General features: G+C 43.3%; 1 protein-coding gene across 2 annotated transcripts in view; it reads left to right on the top strand.

Moving 5' to 3' along the window:
• The window catches only part of LOC143122862 (electrogenic sodium bicarbonate cotransporter 1-like), a 42,742-nt gene extending 26,259 nt beyond the window's left edge, over positions 1-16,483 (top strand). Inside the window, exons 16-26 of one of the 2 annotated variants that reach the window (XM_076283818.1) lie at positions 220-408; positions 1,015-1,128; positions 1,541-1,702; positions 1,847-2,025; positions 2,235-2,307; positions 12,508-12,576; positions 12,738-12,911; positions 13,323-13,484; positions 13,717-13,810; positions 14,353-14,423; positions 14,631-14,719. In XM_076283818.1, coding sequence (XP_076139933.1) covers positions 220-408; positions 1,015-1,128; positions 1,541-1,702; positions 1,847-2,025; positions 2,235-2,307; positions 12,508-12,576; positions 12,738-12,911; positions 13,323-13,484; positions 13,717-13,810; positions 14,353-14,387 — 1,251 coding nt within the window. In that variant the 3' untranslated portion in view covers positions 14,388-14,423; positions 14,631-14,719. Of the gene's footprint in view, positions 1-219; positions 409-1,014; positions 1,129-1,540; positions 1,703-1,846; positions 2,026-2,234; positions 2,308-12,507; positions 12,577-12,737; positions 12,912-13,322; positions 13,485-13,716; positions 13,811-14,352; positions 14,424-14,630 lie in introns of both variants that reach the window. The other variant, XM_076283819.1, reaches the window with a different exon arrangement.
• The last annotated feature ends 662 nt before the right edge of the window (positions 16,484-17,145 follow it).

The raw sequence follows: 17,145 nt of genomic DNA, 5'->3' as shown, positions 1-17,145 counted from the left end.
CTCTTAGAATCTATCTATTATATTCAAGGTGTGAAACACAATATTAAAATTGTGTTTTAATATATACATGCCACACATCATGACTATATATCGGCTTTTACAGTATGTGCATTACATATAATATATTTATTATCACAGAGAAGCAGCAACTCTGTTTTCGTTGTTTGTGTGTAATCTTGTGTTTGCTGACATTGTTCTGTCTGTCTGTGTGTCTGGCAGCAACATCTGAATACCACGTGGGCGTCCCTGACCAAGACCGAGTGCGCACACTATGGAGGTCAGCTGGTGGGGCAGGCCTGTGGGTTTGTCCCTGACATCACCCTCATGTCCTTTATCTTGTTCCTGGGCACCTACGCTTGCTCCATGGGCCTGAAGAAGTTCAAAACCAGCAGGTTCTTCCCCACTATGGTAAGAGATTGTCATGGTAAGAGATTGTAGCAGGTCTTCTCTCTCTCTCTCCTCTGTCTCTCTATCTTTCTCTCTGCCTCTCTCTATCTCTCTCTCTCTCTCTGTCTCTCTTCTCTCTATATGCCTGCCCTGCACCCATGCCCACACACACGCACAAACACACACACAGTCAGTAGAACACTCTATAAATATCAGAGTTCTCTCCAGGGAACAGGTCACTTTACTTCCCAGCTTCGACTGCCAAGAGCGCATCATGCATCTCATATAAACTACAACTCCACACACACACACACACACACACACACAGGCTTCAGTTTCACCCATTCACTGAATCATGGGTGGCCTAACCTGTTGAGTTTCTCCTGAAGGTCATGCTACTGCAACTTCACCTGCTGAGTTTGCATCTGTTTTGCTGCAGGTCTGTGTAGACAGATCTATACACATACTGAGCTATAGCACAACAGCTTTACCTAGCCAGGACTGCAGAGGAGACAGGTGGCCACTTTCTAGCATGGGGCATTTTTTTATAGCCAAGGAAATTGGTCAACAATATCAACATAATCGTTATATCATTATTAAAATGTGTGTGCTGTCTTTGTTGTGCAGGTGCGTAAGCTTATTAGTGATTTTGCCATCATTCTGGCCATTCTCATCTTCTGTGGAGTCGATGCCCTGGTCGGAGTGGACACACCCAAACTCCTCGTGCCAAGCGAATTTAAGGTGAGGGCTTGTGTTTGAGTCTATCTTTTTATCTGGGCCTGAACTGAGTGTACTGTAGTCAGATGGACCAACATGCTGTTTGGTTTTTCATCTCTATTTAATAAACATGGTCTGACATTTTGAGATCTCTCAGAAAGGCCTTTGGGAAGACGTCTGCTTTTCTCATCAGGGTCTAAATAGGCGTCTGGGTCTTACTGGCGTAATAATTAATCCCTGCTATTTGAGTACGGCATCACACTTCAGCTGAACCCATAACACCCAGCCAACTCAGATCCTGTTCTCAATTTCTGTTTTAATATCAATCTGTTAGTCTCATATGAATTTGCATAAACTAATCACATCATTTGGGGGTTAAGAAAACAATGGGGAACGTCACACACACTCACACAAGCATTGTGTTCTCTTGTCCTAGCCAACGAGCTCTGCTCGGGGCTGGTTCGTGCCCCCCTTCGGAAAGAACCCCTGGTGGGTGTACCTGGCTGCCAGCCTCCCTGCACTGCTCGTCACCATCCTGGTGTTCATGGACCAGCAGATCACAGCGGTCATCGTCAACAGAAAGGAACACAAACTTAAGGTCAGCATAAAATACAGCTGTTTAGCTGATAATGACAGTGCAGGGTATTACATTTTCCCACCAAATGATTAACAATTAAATTTTTGCCATCGTTTGTACTCAGTGGAGTGTGTGTGTGTGTGTTCCTCCATCCTCTGTCTACAGAAAGGTGCAGGGTATCACTTGGACTTGTTCTTGGTGGCTATTCTTATGATAATTTGCTCCTTCATGGGGCTACCGTGGTATGTGGCAGCCACGGTCATCTCCATCGCCCATATCGACTCACTGAAGATGGAGACGGAGACCTCTGCCCCTGGAGAGGCTCCCAAATTCCTGGGTGTCAGGTTAGTCGGGGTTGGAGGAGCTGGGAGACTCAGAGAGGTTGAGACAGTAGCCGTTTAGTAGAAAGAGGAGAGCACTTCATAGTACAGCTATGAAAAGTTCTACTATAGATTTTCTATGGTAGTAAATGTTGATGTGAAATTATACTGTGATGTCCAAAAACTATTTCAAACATATCAGGTGTAATGGGCTTCTTTGCTTCTTTAAACAGGGAACAGCGAGTGACTGGCATCATTGTCTTCATTCTGACTGGGCTCTCTGTGTTCATGGCCCCAATCCTAAAGGTACTCACTCCAGAACAGAATGTGTGACTAGTCCTCTTCAGAGAGAGGAAGACACCTATTAATGCTTCATGTCAATAATTCCACAGAAGTGTGGTAATCCCGCTGTCATCTGGGCACTCAAAATGTATTTCAAAATTAATTTCACAGTATTTAACAAAGCCATTATTCCTATTTGGTAATTTGTGAAATGTTCTAGTGGGGATACAGTATGTGTTCCACCTAGGGTTAGTGTTAGGGCTAGGGTTAGGGTTAGGGTTACGGTTGATGTCATATTTACACATGATGTATGTGGCATAGGCAGTCAGGTCATTTTAGTTGCTGAAGAACCTATTGGCAGACGAACAGGGATAAACACCACTTATAATCCACCGTTTATACGTGATGGGTCTGTCCTTCTAGTGGGCAGTTTTAGAACTACATGTAGGATCTATGTGGTGTACGTACTGTAGCTCTTTACTTCTGAACGATTAAAGACCTACTAAGGCTTACCAGTGCAGTCATGACGACACACAACTATACATCTCACAAGTCAAAAGTATAAAATAGATATATGTAGCCCTTCTCATTCCCGTTCAGATTAATGAGCGGACCAAAAGTGGGTTCGTGCTAAGCTATAGCAATACAGTGTACACACAAATGTATTCTGAAGTGAGTGGAGTCTGACAAGATATATAGTCCCAATCAATAAACAAAGTATTTATTAAACACAAAAGGCGCTTCAAACAATATCAATGGGCAATGTCATGGCCCTCCATTTACAGAAATTATCTAATTGAATATGCCCCACCGTTAGCATTCCAAGATATGAGTCCACCCCAAATCCATACTATTACCTGTACACTGATAACTGATACAGACAGAATAAATCTAATAAGTTTACTATTCCCTACTTGTAATTTTACAGTTATGTTTCACTGGTACCAAATGCCAAATATCAGCCTCTTTTTACTAGCCACTCCTCTAAACTGTGGCTACCATATGCCCAATCAATTTACAAAATGTCCCCTTGTACCTTTAGGGAAACAAACATAAAAGTTGGATTCAAAATACTGTATCAATACTTCCCCTCTAAAACTGTGTCAGAAGGTAACTGGGTGTTTAAACTAGGCTACACCAAAAGTTTACCTGATCTCTCTCGGTGAACGAACCGAGGCCTTTCTCACACTTTGGACACAACCAATCATACACACAAATGCACCGGTGCACCAAGAAAATAAAACTTAAAGCCGGCTATAAAAGAAAACAACAAACGTTGCAGGCCTGTTAGGAGTTCTCTTCAAATGTCTTTCCCATTCGGTAGTCAGTTTTTACTCACGATACCGATGACTTGCAAACTGTAGGCAAACGGTGATGTTACCATCCCATCCAAGATGTCGTCCTGTACACACGAGCCTCCCCCGTAGCCCAGAGGAACCACTGACTTTAACCGGGTCGCCAGTGGTGCTATCTGGGGCGCGTTGATCCCTCGTCGGTTGCTTGGTGGAACCACAGACGTGTCTGGTAGTCTGAGGCGCTAACCAAGCAACAGTCGCTGTCTAGTATTACTGTATATGCGCATCAACAACTACAACGATGCTGCACACTTTGTGTTAATCTAACTAGCTGCACATTCACTCATCTCACACAGAGCATACGTAGTGCTACACAGATAGGGAAAGCAGGGCACTCTATCACTGCCACAGCATAGACAAAATGCTCCACGTCACCTAAATATATTCTTTAAATAACCAAAACTGACGTTTTCGTAGGACTACGCAGCTATATCTCAACTCCTTGTAAATGTTTCTTAAGCCGGCTCCTCTCAGAATCCCGTTCTCTTCCACCCTTCTCTTTCCCGCTTCTCCCTCTTGATGAACTCACGCGTTAACTTCACAAACTCACATGCATTTTCCCGCTGCCCTTACATGTAATATGTCATCTTATTACATTCTATTTAGCATAGAGATGTTTTTTAAACTAATAAAAATGATGTTGCTCACCATGAACTTAACCATCTATTTATTTATTGCTGAAAATGAAATAACCTATTGAAGTGCAATTTAGTGACCCGTGGATTCTCCCGGGTTACACCCTCCCCCTTCAATTGTCTGCATGTCCCCATCAGACTGTTGGAACAATACGAATCATCAAACATGCTGTACTAGAACCGTGTCTTTCTTTGCTGACAACTACACGTATGTCCTTGTGCTGTTTAACTAACGGGCAATCTGAAGGCTTCCCCAACTCATCGTAGGTAAACCGGATTACGGGCTTTGTGTGTCGCCTCTCTCTCGTGACATATTCTTCCACATCATCCCCTTGGGAGTCAATACTAACAATGACACTTTCCGTGTCCCCTGCTGAACCTGCTGTTGGTTCCACACAGGCTTCTTGCAACCCAGCAGCATCATCATCATCATCAACTAACAGCTCAGCAGCTTCCTCTACGACTGTGAGATTTTCATCTCCGCTATCATCTACCTCACTACACTCTGTAGTAGGCTGCGCTGGCAGAGGTAGAACTGTCTCCAACACCTCTTGACCCCTAGGCTCTTCTAAAACCAGTGGAGGGTAAGGCTCCAAACTCAGTGTCACTCTAGGTGCATAATGGTCACTATCATCATCAGAGAAACTGGACTCTTGGTCAGTGTGTTGTGTTTGTCTGGTATGTTTTGATAACCTGTGTTTACGTCGGGTAGACACTCCCTTGTGGTCTGTCGTTGGTACCTCCATGGCATTATTCTGAGAGTAAGGCAGTCTTACTACATGGCCAATGGGCAACAAATTATCTCTATGTAGAGTTCTCACTATTCCCGTCCCCATTTCTGGCTTTACCCGATAAACAGGTAAATTAGGTAACTTGTCCAAGACTACATGGGGAAGTGAACTCCACTTATCTTTCAACTTCTGCTTACCAACCCCCCCTAATGCACGCACAAGTACTCGGTCTCCCTTTTCTAGCACCTGTTGTCGTACAGTAAGGTCATAAGCCCTCTTGTTCTTCTGATGGCTCTTATTGGAAACATCAACAGCCAACTGGTAAGCATTCTTGAGATCCCTTCTCAGATGTTCAACATACTGCTGATGAGTTACCTCCTCCTCACTGTCTAGCACTGCTTGAAAACACACATCTATGGGCAATCGTGCCTCTCTCCCGAACATCAGAAAATAAGGGGAGTAACCTTTGGCATCATTTTGCGTGCAGTTGTACGCATGCACAAGTGTGGCTACTTGTTGACTCCACCTGTGTTTCTTTGCTGGGTCTAGAGTACCTAACATGGCAAGCAAAGTACGGTTAAACCGCTCAGGCTGCGGGTCTCCTTGCGGATGATAAGGGGTCGTCCTAGATTTTCATATCCCCAAGGCCTTGAGCATCTCTTTGATCAAGCGGCTTTCAAAATCCCTCCCTTGATCGGAATGGATTCTAGCGGGCAAGCCATAATGGACAAAAAACCTCTCAACCAGTACTTTTGCTACCGTAGGTGCCTTCTGATCCCGAGTGGGATAGGCTTGTGCGTATCTCGTAAAGTGGTCCGTCACTACTAAGACATTCATGACTCCGCGAGAATCCGGTTTAATTGATAAAAAATCAATGCAGACCAGCTCAAGTGGTCCGCTGCTGGTAATCTGATTTAACGAAGCAGCACGCCCAGGGAGAGTCTTCCTAACTACACACCTGCCACAGGTTTTTACATAATTGGCTATGTCTACCCCCATCTTTGGCCAGAAAAACCTCTCTCTCATCAATTGGGTGATACGATCAATCCCCAAATGCCCACCATCGTCATGGAGCGATCTGAGTACCTGAGATCTCAACTGCTTGGGCAGTACAAACTGGGAAATCTCCTTCCCTAACTTTCTAACAGTGTTCCGATATAACACCCCGTCCTTGATGACCAGACGTGGCTACTCTTTTCTTAATGTACTTAGTTCAGGAGGGTCATGCGGGGAGATGATTAGTCGTCCAGCCCGCAAGGCTTGTTTCATTTTGCTAATAGCATCATCTCCATCCTGTGCCATTCGCAACTCACCTAAACTAAAAGGCTCTAACGTCCCTTCACTCACCCGGGTCGAGTGAACATATGCCTGGGGAATACACTGTGGTGATGCGCCCAATTGATCAACGCATCTTGACATGATTGGGCAAGGGACATTAATCGGCTTACAAATGGCTTTCACCCCAGCGGGGGAGATACACCCTATCTCATCAGCTACGTTCCTAGATAGAAGGTCAGCATCTACATTTTCACGCCCGGGCCTGTATTGTATGCTGAAATCATATGCGGACAAGGCCGCCAACCACCTATAGCCACAGGCATTCAACTTAGCTGTAGATAGAACATAAGTTAGTGGATTATTGTCTGTTCTTACGGTAAAGCGAAGGCCATAAAGGTATTTGTGAAATGTATCGACTACAGCCCATTTCAGGGCTAAGAATTCCAGTTGATGAACTGGGTAGTTACGTTCCGAAGCACTGAGCTTTCTGGTCGCAACCCTTCTGGGTACGTTTGATTGAGTACAGCTTCCAAACCATCGAAACTGGCATCCACATGTAGTATGTACGGACGCGTTGGGTCAGCAAAGGCCAAAACTGGAGCATGAATCAAGCAAGTCTTAATTTTTTGGAAAGCCTCTGTGCAAGCAGAAGTCCATCTTTCTCCAAATGGCTCCGTCTTTCCTAGGTATTGTTTAGTCTGTCCGATTTGTTTTGGCCGTCCCCTTTTGGGGGGTTCATAGCCTCTTGTTAGGTCGGTCAAAGGGCGCACGATGGCCGAGTAGCTAGCAATAAATCGTCTGTAATAACCACAGAACCCTAAAAACGACTGCAATGACTTCAGGTTCGTTGGTTGTGCCCACTGAGCTACCGCCTTAATCTTGTCTGGGTCAGTAGAGACACCGTCTTCAGACACAATGTGTCCTACGTATTTAACACGAGTTTGACAGAATTGACATTTGTCAATTGACACCTTCAATCCAAATTCCTCCAAACGGTCCAATACCTTAAACAATCGCTCCTCATGCTCCTCGAGGGTGTGACTAAAAACGATTACATCGTCCAAATACACTAAGCACTTTAACAGATTCATATCTCCTACTGCTTTCTCCATCAAACGTTGGAAAGTAGCAGGAGCACCCATGATGCCCTGTGGCATTCGTCCGAATTGATAGAAACCCAGTGGGCAGATAAAAGCGGTCTTCTCCTTGTCCTCCTCCGACATAGGGATCTGGTAATAACCACTTCTTAAATCCAATACAGAAAACCACTTGCTTCCAGATAGGCAATCTAGCGCCTCGTCTATTCTGGGAACTGTGTACTGATCAGGGATAGTACGGGTGTTTAGTGTTCTGTAATCAATACACATCCGAACTTTGCCACTCTTTTTCCGTGCCACCACAATAGATGATGCGTAAGGGCTACGCGACTCTTTAATTATTCCAGCAGCCAATAGCTCTTGTAAATGCCGACGTACGTCATCTATATCCCCAGGAGCAATACGTCTTGACCGCTCGTCCGGGCGTCGGTAAGCCTAATGCGATGCTCCACATCTCTAGCCAACCCCACATCCCATTCCTCCACCGAGAAAACCTTGGTCCTTTCGGGTAACTTCTGAGCTAATCTGTTCCGCCTATAGGTAAGGTGGAGTCGCCAAAGTCAAACAATGCTGGATCAATGCCATCTCTGGTGGACAGAGTCTGTGCAAGACCAGTTACCACATCTGCTTTATGGATTTGAGCTATGACAGTTCCTTTAGGAATTGATTTTGTTTTCAAGGAGATATTCTGTAGGAGAACTGTACAGCTGTTTTTATCAAGATCGGCAGGTAACAACACACAAGGAGGTAAGGCCACCCCTTGGGGTAAATCACGTGAACTATCCACAACCAGTATGCCAGGATTCCCTGTCCCATTAATAGTGGCTTTGCCGACAGCTAGACAGGATTCCCCTGGTGTCAAAATAAGTGACCCAGGCCCTGCCCATTTAACCTGCCCTACGTTATCAGAAGTAAAACCAGTCATTTGGTTGTAGGTTGGCTTCGAAGGGCCTGCAACCACTCTCCAGGCTCTCGCATGGTGCTGTTCATGTGCTGTGCTACTTGCCACTGGTCCATGGCGAAACCCTCGTGCATTGGTGCCTATAATTACTGGCACTTGGTCTGGTCCTTGGGGGTCAGGACACACTAAAGCCAAGACTGTCTGAGTAAGCAAGTTGCCCTCATCATCGGGTATCTCCAAGGTGACTGCCACATAACCCCGGTAAGGATAGCTACTGTCACTTAGACCCCAGATACATAAACTAGATATAGGATGAATTGTGAGATGAGACAAATGTTCACGGTACCACTTTTCAAAAATAATGGTAACGGTAGACCCACTATCCATTAGGCAGGCATGTCCTAGCCTAGAAATCTAGACGCGCCCCTAGCGGCAGCAAATTACATTTGCTGCCAGGGCTAGTCTAGCAACTCTCCGTTGGCTTGTGAGCTCCAGATCTCCAGACTTCGTCGGGCCAATGAAATCGTGTATAGAGTCGGTAGGTGGACTTAACATAATGATTGATGGCAGAGTTGCAACGGTTTGGCTTGAATTCCCTGCTACTTGAAAACAAATAAGATGGATGTTGCTGTTGGCGAACAGTGTGACACGAGTTAAGCTTTTATTAAGTTGGCAAACGTTTGAACTAGCCAACTAGCTCCGCTGGTGGGAAACGCATGGGACTCATAGCGCTGCCGCTGTCCTATTGCGTGCAGAGGGAATTTGAAAGACAACTGATTATCCCGCCCCTCGGACTGAGCACTGCGAACGGTGAGTGTCCAGACCCTACATGTAAATGTGGGTCTGGCTCGCCAGGCTAGGCATGTCTATCTATATTCACAGAACTCAGAGACAGTTTTCCCACCAACCCGTCAGGCAGCAGCGATGCTACCGGGGCCTCGACATGACTTTTTTTTACTGTGCAATTCTTATCTGCTGATTCAGGTTTGTTCTGAGAAAATTCACGGTCTTCCCCCTTCTGTTTACGCAAAGTACGAATAAATCGAGAGATGACTTTACCAGAGTCTTCCGGTTCATTGCACCGGGTGGCTATATGACCATCCTGCCCACAACGATAGCAGAAATACTCTCCCACCCCACTAGAAGGCTGAATTCTCCTACTGCTAGTGTAGCTAGGGTTGCGATAAACATCACCTGCCATCTGAGGCTTCCAGTCAGCAGGTGTACTCATGGGCACACTACGGTGGTTTACTGTCATGATCTGTAATTGTTGCTGAAGGTCAGTTACTTGTCTTTGTAATGCCCTGACCTCATCATCACTGTCTACTGAACTACCTCGTGGACCTACTGTAGTGTCAGCCTCCCTGTTCTGTGTGGGGTGCCTTGCTTCATTAGCTGTCAATCTAGCAACCACCACTCTGAGCTTGTCAAGTTCTGCTCGCAATTTCGCCGCATCAGTGGAACTCAGTGGCTCATCATCAGTCGTCCTAACTTGTCGTACTGTGGTTTTAGTATTCAGTGTAGTAGGCTTCTGTCTCAATGACTGCTGGTCTTTTTCTTCTCGTATTTCAGTTAGAAGCTGTAAGAATGACAAGGGCGAATCTTTGCGCTCACGAAGGCGTAGCTGTACTAACATAAGGTCTGACTCAATTGCCCCCCTCAGAAGTTGTTCAATGCGCACACGGTCTCTCTGATTAGCTGTTACACCCCCTCTAAAAACAACCTTAGTTAGTGCATGTTCAATGCGCCGCAAGAAATCAGACAATCTCTCTCCATGGTTTTGACGCAAGGCTCTAAATGCATTAAAAACTGCTCTGTAGTGAAAGTAGGTGGCTCAAGTGGAGGCACAGGCGCCGGTGGCACATTGTCATTATCTAAAGTCTCAGGCACACTTAGCACCCATGGTTCGCCTGCCGCGCTAGGTACCACGTCCATGGGAATTTCTTTTATATTCACTACCTCCTTACAGACACATAACACCACCAATCCATTAGATTGAGGATCGAACGTCTTCCCTCTCACTTTAACCCGACCAAGACGCTTAATTGTATGCAGTGTTTCTTCTATTGTGTCAATGTCGGCATCAGCTGGGACTTGGCTGACCACTAAAGCATGCTTGGGGTCTACCCCCTCGCCCTTACACCAATTTGTAAACATTGCTACGGTTAAATTCGTATATTTACATAAAACCACTCCACTCACTCATTAATTTAACTGTGACAAAAAAAAACCCCATCCTCGTCGCCATTTTATGTAGCCCTTCTCATTCCCGTTCAGATTAATGAGCGGACCAAAAGTGGGTTCGTGCTAAGCTATAGCAATACAGTGTACACACAAATGTATTCTGAAGTGAGTGGAGTCTGACAAGATATATAGTCCCAATCAATTGTATTTATTAAACACAAAAGGCGCTTCAAACAATATCAATGGGCAATGTCATGGCCCTCCATTTACAGAAATTATCTAACTGAATATGCCCCACCGTTAGCATTCCAAGATATGAGTCCACCCCAAATCCATACTATTACCTGTACACTGATAACTGATACAGACAGAATAAATCTAATAAGTTTACTATTCCCTACTTGTAATTTTACAGTTATGTTTCACTGGTACCAAATGCCAAATATCAGCCTCTTTTTACTAGCCACTCCTCTAAACTGTGGCTACCATATGCCCAATCAATTTACAAAATATCCCCTTGTACCTTTAGGGAAACAAACATAAAAGTTGGATTCAAAATACTGTATCAATACTTCCCCTCTAAAGCTGTGTCAGAAGGTAACTGGGTGTTTAAACTAGGCTACACTAAAAGTTTACCTGATCTCTCTCGGTGAACGAACCGAAGCCTTTCTCACACTTTGGACACAACCAATCATACACACAAATGCACCGGTGCACCAAGAAAATAAAACTTAAAGCCGGCTATAAAAGAAAACAACAAACGTTGCAGGCCTGTTAGGAGTTCTCTTCAAATGTCTTTCCCATTCGGTAGTCAGTTTTTACTCACGATACCGATGACTTGCAAACTGTAGGCAAACGGTGATGTTACCATCCCATCCAAGATGTCGTCCTGTACACACAAGCCTCCCCCGTAGCCCAGAGGAACCACTGACTTTAACCGGGTCGCCAGTGGTGCTATCTGGGGCGTGTTGATCCCTCGTCGGTTGCTTGGTGGAACCACAGACGTGTCTGGTAGTCTGAGGCTCTAACCAAGCAACAGTCGCTGTCTAGTATTACTGTATATGCGCACCAACAACTACAACGATGCTGCACACTTTGTGTTAATCTAACTAGCTGCACATTCACTCATCTCACACAGAGCATACGTAGTGCTACACAGATAGGGAAAACAGGGCACTCTATCACTGCCACAGCATAGACAAAATGCTCCACGTCACCTAAATATATTCTTTAAATAACCAAAACTGACGTTTTCGTAGGACTACACAGCTATATCTCAACTCCTTGTAAATGTTTCTTAAGCCGGCTCCTCTCAGAATCCCGTTCTCTTCCACCCTCCTTTGTTCTCTTTCCCGCTTCTCCCTCTTGATGAACTCACGCGTTAACTTCACAAACTCACATGCATTTTCCCGCTGCCCTTACATTTAATATGTCATCTTATTACATTCTATTTAGCATAGAGATGTTTTTTAAACTAATAAAAATGATGTTGCTCACCATGAACTTAACCATTTATTTATTTATTGCTGAAAATGAAAATGAAATTGAAGTGCAATTTAGTGACCCGTGGATTCTCCCGGGTTACATATATATTTCATGACATTAGGTTTAAGATGTTTGAGTGTGATGTGAGGTTGAAGAGTGTGGAGTGATTTGTAATGTTTTAGTGAGTCATTTGTGGAAAGAGGTTGTGTGTGTGTGTGTGTGTGTGTGTGTGTGGATGATCTTGAACCTTGACCTACTCAAACAGACTCTTGGCAGGTTGGCCCCACACATTCTAGCAAATTCTAGAGAAATGTAATGCAGTGCTGTTATATACTTAAATGAATGTGTCCAATTAGTCATAAATTACAGTATGAGCAACTTTGTACTTGACCAAGTTCCATTTATGAAAAGGTTGGACAATTGTTTCATTGTGTAACAATTTTAAAGTCTAACATATCCATATTAGTTTTCAAAGTCCAACAATATGATTACTGCATTTCCTACCTTTTTGGTTCAACTTCATCATTTCACCTGCTTCATTTTGTATTTTCTGATCAGTTTATCCCGATGCCTGTGCTCTATGGAGTTTTCCTCTATATGGGAGTTGCATCACTGAATGGTGTTCAGGTAAGAACCAAAACTAGATTTTAAATACACACACACACACACACACACACACACACACACACACACACACATACACACACACAGCTCTTATCTTAATGTACTGTATGTCTACTGTCTGTATACTACTACTGTATACTACTTGTCTCGTCTTCTGTGTCTAGTTTATGGACCGTCTGCAGCTGCTTTTAATGCCAGCGAAGCATCAGCCTGATCTGATCTACCTGCGCCATGTTCCCCTGAGACGCATCCACCTGTTCACCTTCATTCAAGTGCTCTGCCTGGCCCTGCTGTGGGTGCTTAAGTCCACCGTGGCGGCTATCATATTCCCGGTCATGGTAAGAGTAAAGGCTTATTCACACCAAGAACGATAACGATAACTATAACTATAACCATAACGATAAAAGCGTTCACACTGAACAACGATAAACAAAGTCTCTCCTTGTGTTAATAAATGTGACGGCTAAAATTCGATGGGTTCTGATTGGCTATTAGCATTTTATCGTTGTGAAAATCGCTCTGAAAGTGATCCCCAACGATATCGTTCTTCATGTCGTTATCGTTTTAGTTTATGTGTGAACGTCGTCATTCATATTAACTAGAACGATATTTATTTATAGTTATCGTTATCGTTATCGCTCTTGGTGTGAATGGGCCTTAAGGAGCGCAGCATGGCGCCCCAACTGATCCTGACACAGTTGGATGCCGTCAGCTCTCACAACAGTCTCCTTGTTTCCTCCCACCTCTAGATCTTGGCACTGGTGGCAGTGAGGAAGGCCATGGACTGGCTCTTCTCCCAGCATGACCTCAGCTACCTAGACGACGTCATGCCTGAAAAAGACAAGAAGAAGAAGGAGGATGAGAAGAAAAAGAAGAAAAAGAAGGGAAGCATCGACAGCATGATGAACGATGTAAGTTTGAGTTTTGCTGATTCATCAAATACCTTTAAGATTATTTTCATGTAATGATTGTTAGTTGTGGTCGGTCAGCCACACAGTGCATTTAGAGTTTTTGAATTGTAGTTGTAACTCTGTAACAGCCTAGCAGAGTTGACCTTAGGCATAGTTTGAGGGAGGTCAAAGGTTACGACTTAGTTGACACTGCAGACCAGGTCATCACAGAGAACATTTCCTACATCCACAGTCTGACTGCCATCTCCATGACAACATACCAAGTATTAAAATCTCCATGGATATGATGGAGCAGGAGGCCATGTTGGGCGACGAGGCCTCAGACAGTGAGTAACGGCTCTCAAGGGTCACCGTTCCCACTGACCCCACTCTCCGAACTTGCTCCCCTGAGCAATCTCTGCTGAAGATCCTTCCATGTTTTATATTCATCTGAACTATAGGCCCTTTCAACAATAAAAACAAAAACAATGCTTCAATGTTCTATTTAGTTCCCAATCTACTTCCTCTGCATTAACATAACATATGGAATGTTAAAACGGAAGCCTTGTGGGGCCAACTATGATGCTGATAATAGAACTCTCTTGAACGGGTCTATATCATCTGTTTTTCTCCAATGCTCTTGCTGCCTTTTTCTGCTGTTTGCCTCTGCCTCTGACACTAACACCTGCTCAGGCCTGCCGCCCACAGAGATAGGCTGCCTTTCCCCCTCTTCCGTCCAACTTCACTAATACTCTGTGTCTTCTGATTAATCTTTTAGGCCTCTGCTGTGAAGCATGGTCTTTTAACCGATATTAACCTCTCAAACCTTTCTTCTTTCTTTATTTAATCATGCCCCCAGCCATTGACATGCTATCTGTTTGTTCCACAGGAAATAAATCCTCCTCTCTCCTCTCTCCCTATTGATGGGATGCACTTTTTCCAACCCAAGTCCAAGTTCAGGTAAGGGTTTCTCACGAGAACAATGAAAGAGTCAAACGTGTGCGTGGGATCACAATGTTTTTGATACAGAAAATGAAGTCACAGTGCATTGATCAGATAATGAAGATGTGTAATTGGCAGTGCATGGTTGCCAAGAGTATTGTGTGTGAAAGACTGAGGAGTAAACATACGTGTTGGGTTGTGACATTTGTTGTCTGTCTGCTGCAGTAAGCTTGGAAACCCCTTCAAGAACTCTGTGCCTCAGATTAGGATAGACCTGGAGCCAGAAGAGGAGCGCTATTTCTGGAAAGCTCCATCCTCGGAAACGTCTCTCTGAAGACACATGCTGTCCTGCCAGACTTATCTCACACAACCCTACTGAAGGACTCTTTAAAAGCAATGCTCTTACCTAGTCGTTAGTCGTTAGTCGTATTGAATGAGTTAGTGGAATGCTGTATGGCAGTGGTGAGAGAATGTAGATGTAATCATTTTGAAGCTTAAAATCTGAAAGCCGTACCTCTCCTTGACACTATGCAGAACAAATGGGAAGGTATCGGGGTGTGTAGCTCTTGAAAATCACTGTAGCGAAGGTATTTGTGACATTGCAAATGCTTACATGTGCACATAGTACTGTATGACTTTTAGGATTTATTTTATTTTATTAATTTTTGATTGCTTTACAAAACCAACTTATCCATATAGTGAAGGAGTTCAAATCTGTTCTAAGGTCAGTATTGGTCACAAAGAACACCATGATGTGTATGTAAGGTTAATTCAGCTCACTGTAAAATGTCTTCATTTTTCCCTTTCTCTTATTTATTTAATTCTTTACTATGCAAACTATTCCTTTTGTGGAGCCAAAGTGGTTTGTTAGAAACAGGTCTACTGTTTGTATGTATACATTTTATTGGAACTTTTCCTGTGTTTGAAGACACAGTCCTGGTGTTTCCTATAGTGGGGAAGCGTATGCGTTTTTTTTGTAGCTCTACCTCTTGTAATCTTGACTTTTAGGTGCCAGCCATTCAAAGTCTGAGGACAAACATTTATTTATGCAACCATGTATGCATTTTAAATTCATATGATCTGGGTTTTTCTTGATTTTTTTAAACATTGGCTCAGTACTGGATATTTCTTTTTGAAGATTCTCTCTAAGACTTCAAGCATGTAATAAACCAAGAGATTATTTGTATAAAACAACACTATGTGACCCTGGCGTATCATATGTTGATGAAACATCAACACCTGATTTGTTTTTGTCTACGTACTTTGAAGTTGTTAATTACTTTCATTTTATTATTGTCTGTGGGGATTTTTAATGTATTATTTTTTAAGAAGTGATTTAGATACAGTATTGTCTTTTTTACTTGCATAACTAATTGATTATTGACTGCGAGGTTGTAAAGCACAGAGGAGGTTGTTGGTATGTTATTTGCTGCAAGTACAAATGTGGTGTAGGTAAAAGGAATGTAATCCTCAGCAAAGGGTGACAATCACTGATCAGCATACATTACCTGCCATGTAGCACTTCAGTCCAGCTGATTCAGTAACATTGGGCAAGTCTCTACAATCTTAATATACCCTGTGATTTACACAATGTGATGTCAACCATAGATTTAAATTAGGCATGTCATACAAATGTGACTAGATTTGTTTGAGGTCTTGTGAGCAATATTCACAAGATTAGGATTGATTTGAAGGATCATGTTCCAGAGCTGTTCAATATTATTCTACAATATTCAGCACAGTGATCCTTACATAGGTCATCTGTCAGCAGCTGTATTTGTGTGTATTTTCTCTGCCTACTGTATTGTACCATATCACCACTTTGTGACAATGAAGGTATTGTAATTAAAATGAATTAATCAAAACACCCATTGCTGGTTTAAATAATCAAGTGCAGTAATCTATAACGTGATGCGTTGTGCACAGGAAGTAATCAAACCAGATGAATACAATAATCAAGATGTGACAGTTTTGTAGCATCTTTGAAGGACTACACACCTCTGATCAAAAGTTTTTTATTGACATTCATATATTAACTTGAGATGTATGTCATAAATAAAATGACTGATGAAATGAAAGATTGGGTTCATGTTTTTTGCATGTTCTGAATGACCAGATTCTCTAAATACCAAAACTGCATTTGTTTTCTGTTTATGTTTGAGAAAACTATCAGACAACTGAACAATACTAATGACACACATAAGTCTACACAAAACATAGAAGTCACAAACAAACACTAGTTTATAATGTTTATAATTATAGTGTTTATAGTTATTTATAAGTGTATACTAACCTCAGGCCTGTCGCTAGAAGGCAAGCAAACCAAGCAATTGCTTGGGGCCCCGAGCTGGCCAGGGGCCCCAAGACAACGACTGGTTAAGAATAAAATGCAACGACAAACTGTGAGCGCCCCTTTGATAGTCAATGCAGTAAAGTGCAACGACACTGTTACCGGTAATACCGGGATCCCCCTCAAGGGGGCCCCTCTCAGTAGTCGCTGACAGCAGCCAGCCAGCCAGGTTCGTGATCTCTGCTGCCGCGAAAATATAAAACCTCGGTAATCATAATGAAGCAGAGTTATGCGTCCGGAAGCCAGAAGAGAAAGGAAGAGGATGACAAGAAAAAACAAGATAGTGGTAAGTGATAAATTACAATGGATAAAATAGCTCTACTTGTCTTGTACAAATGGTGTAATGTTGCAGCAGGAAGGCTAGCCTAGCAAAAATGTTTTATGTTAACT

This window comes from Alosa pseudoharengus, unplaced genomic scaffold, assembly GCF_046254945.1.
Source record: "Alosa pseudoharengus isolate Yale_2024_CS ecotype anadromous, Long Island Sound unplaced genomic scaffold, YU_APseudo_1.1 YU_APseudo_1.1_scf_14, whole genome shotgun sequence".
NCBI lineage: Eukaryota > Metazoa > Chordata > Actinopteri > Clupeiformes > Clupeidae > Alosa > Alosa pseudoharengus.
This window is presented reverse-complemented; position numbering and strand designations above follow the sequence as displayed.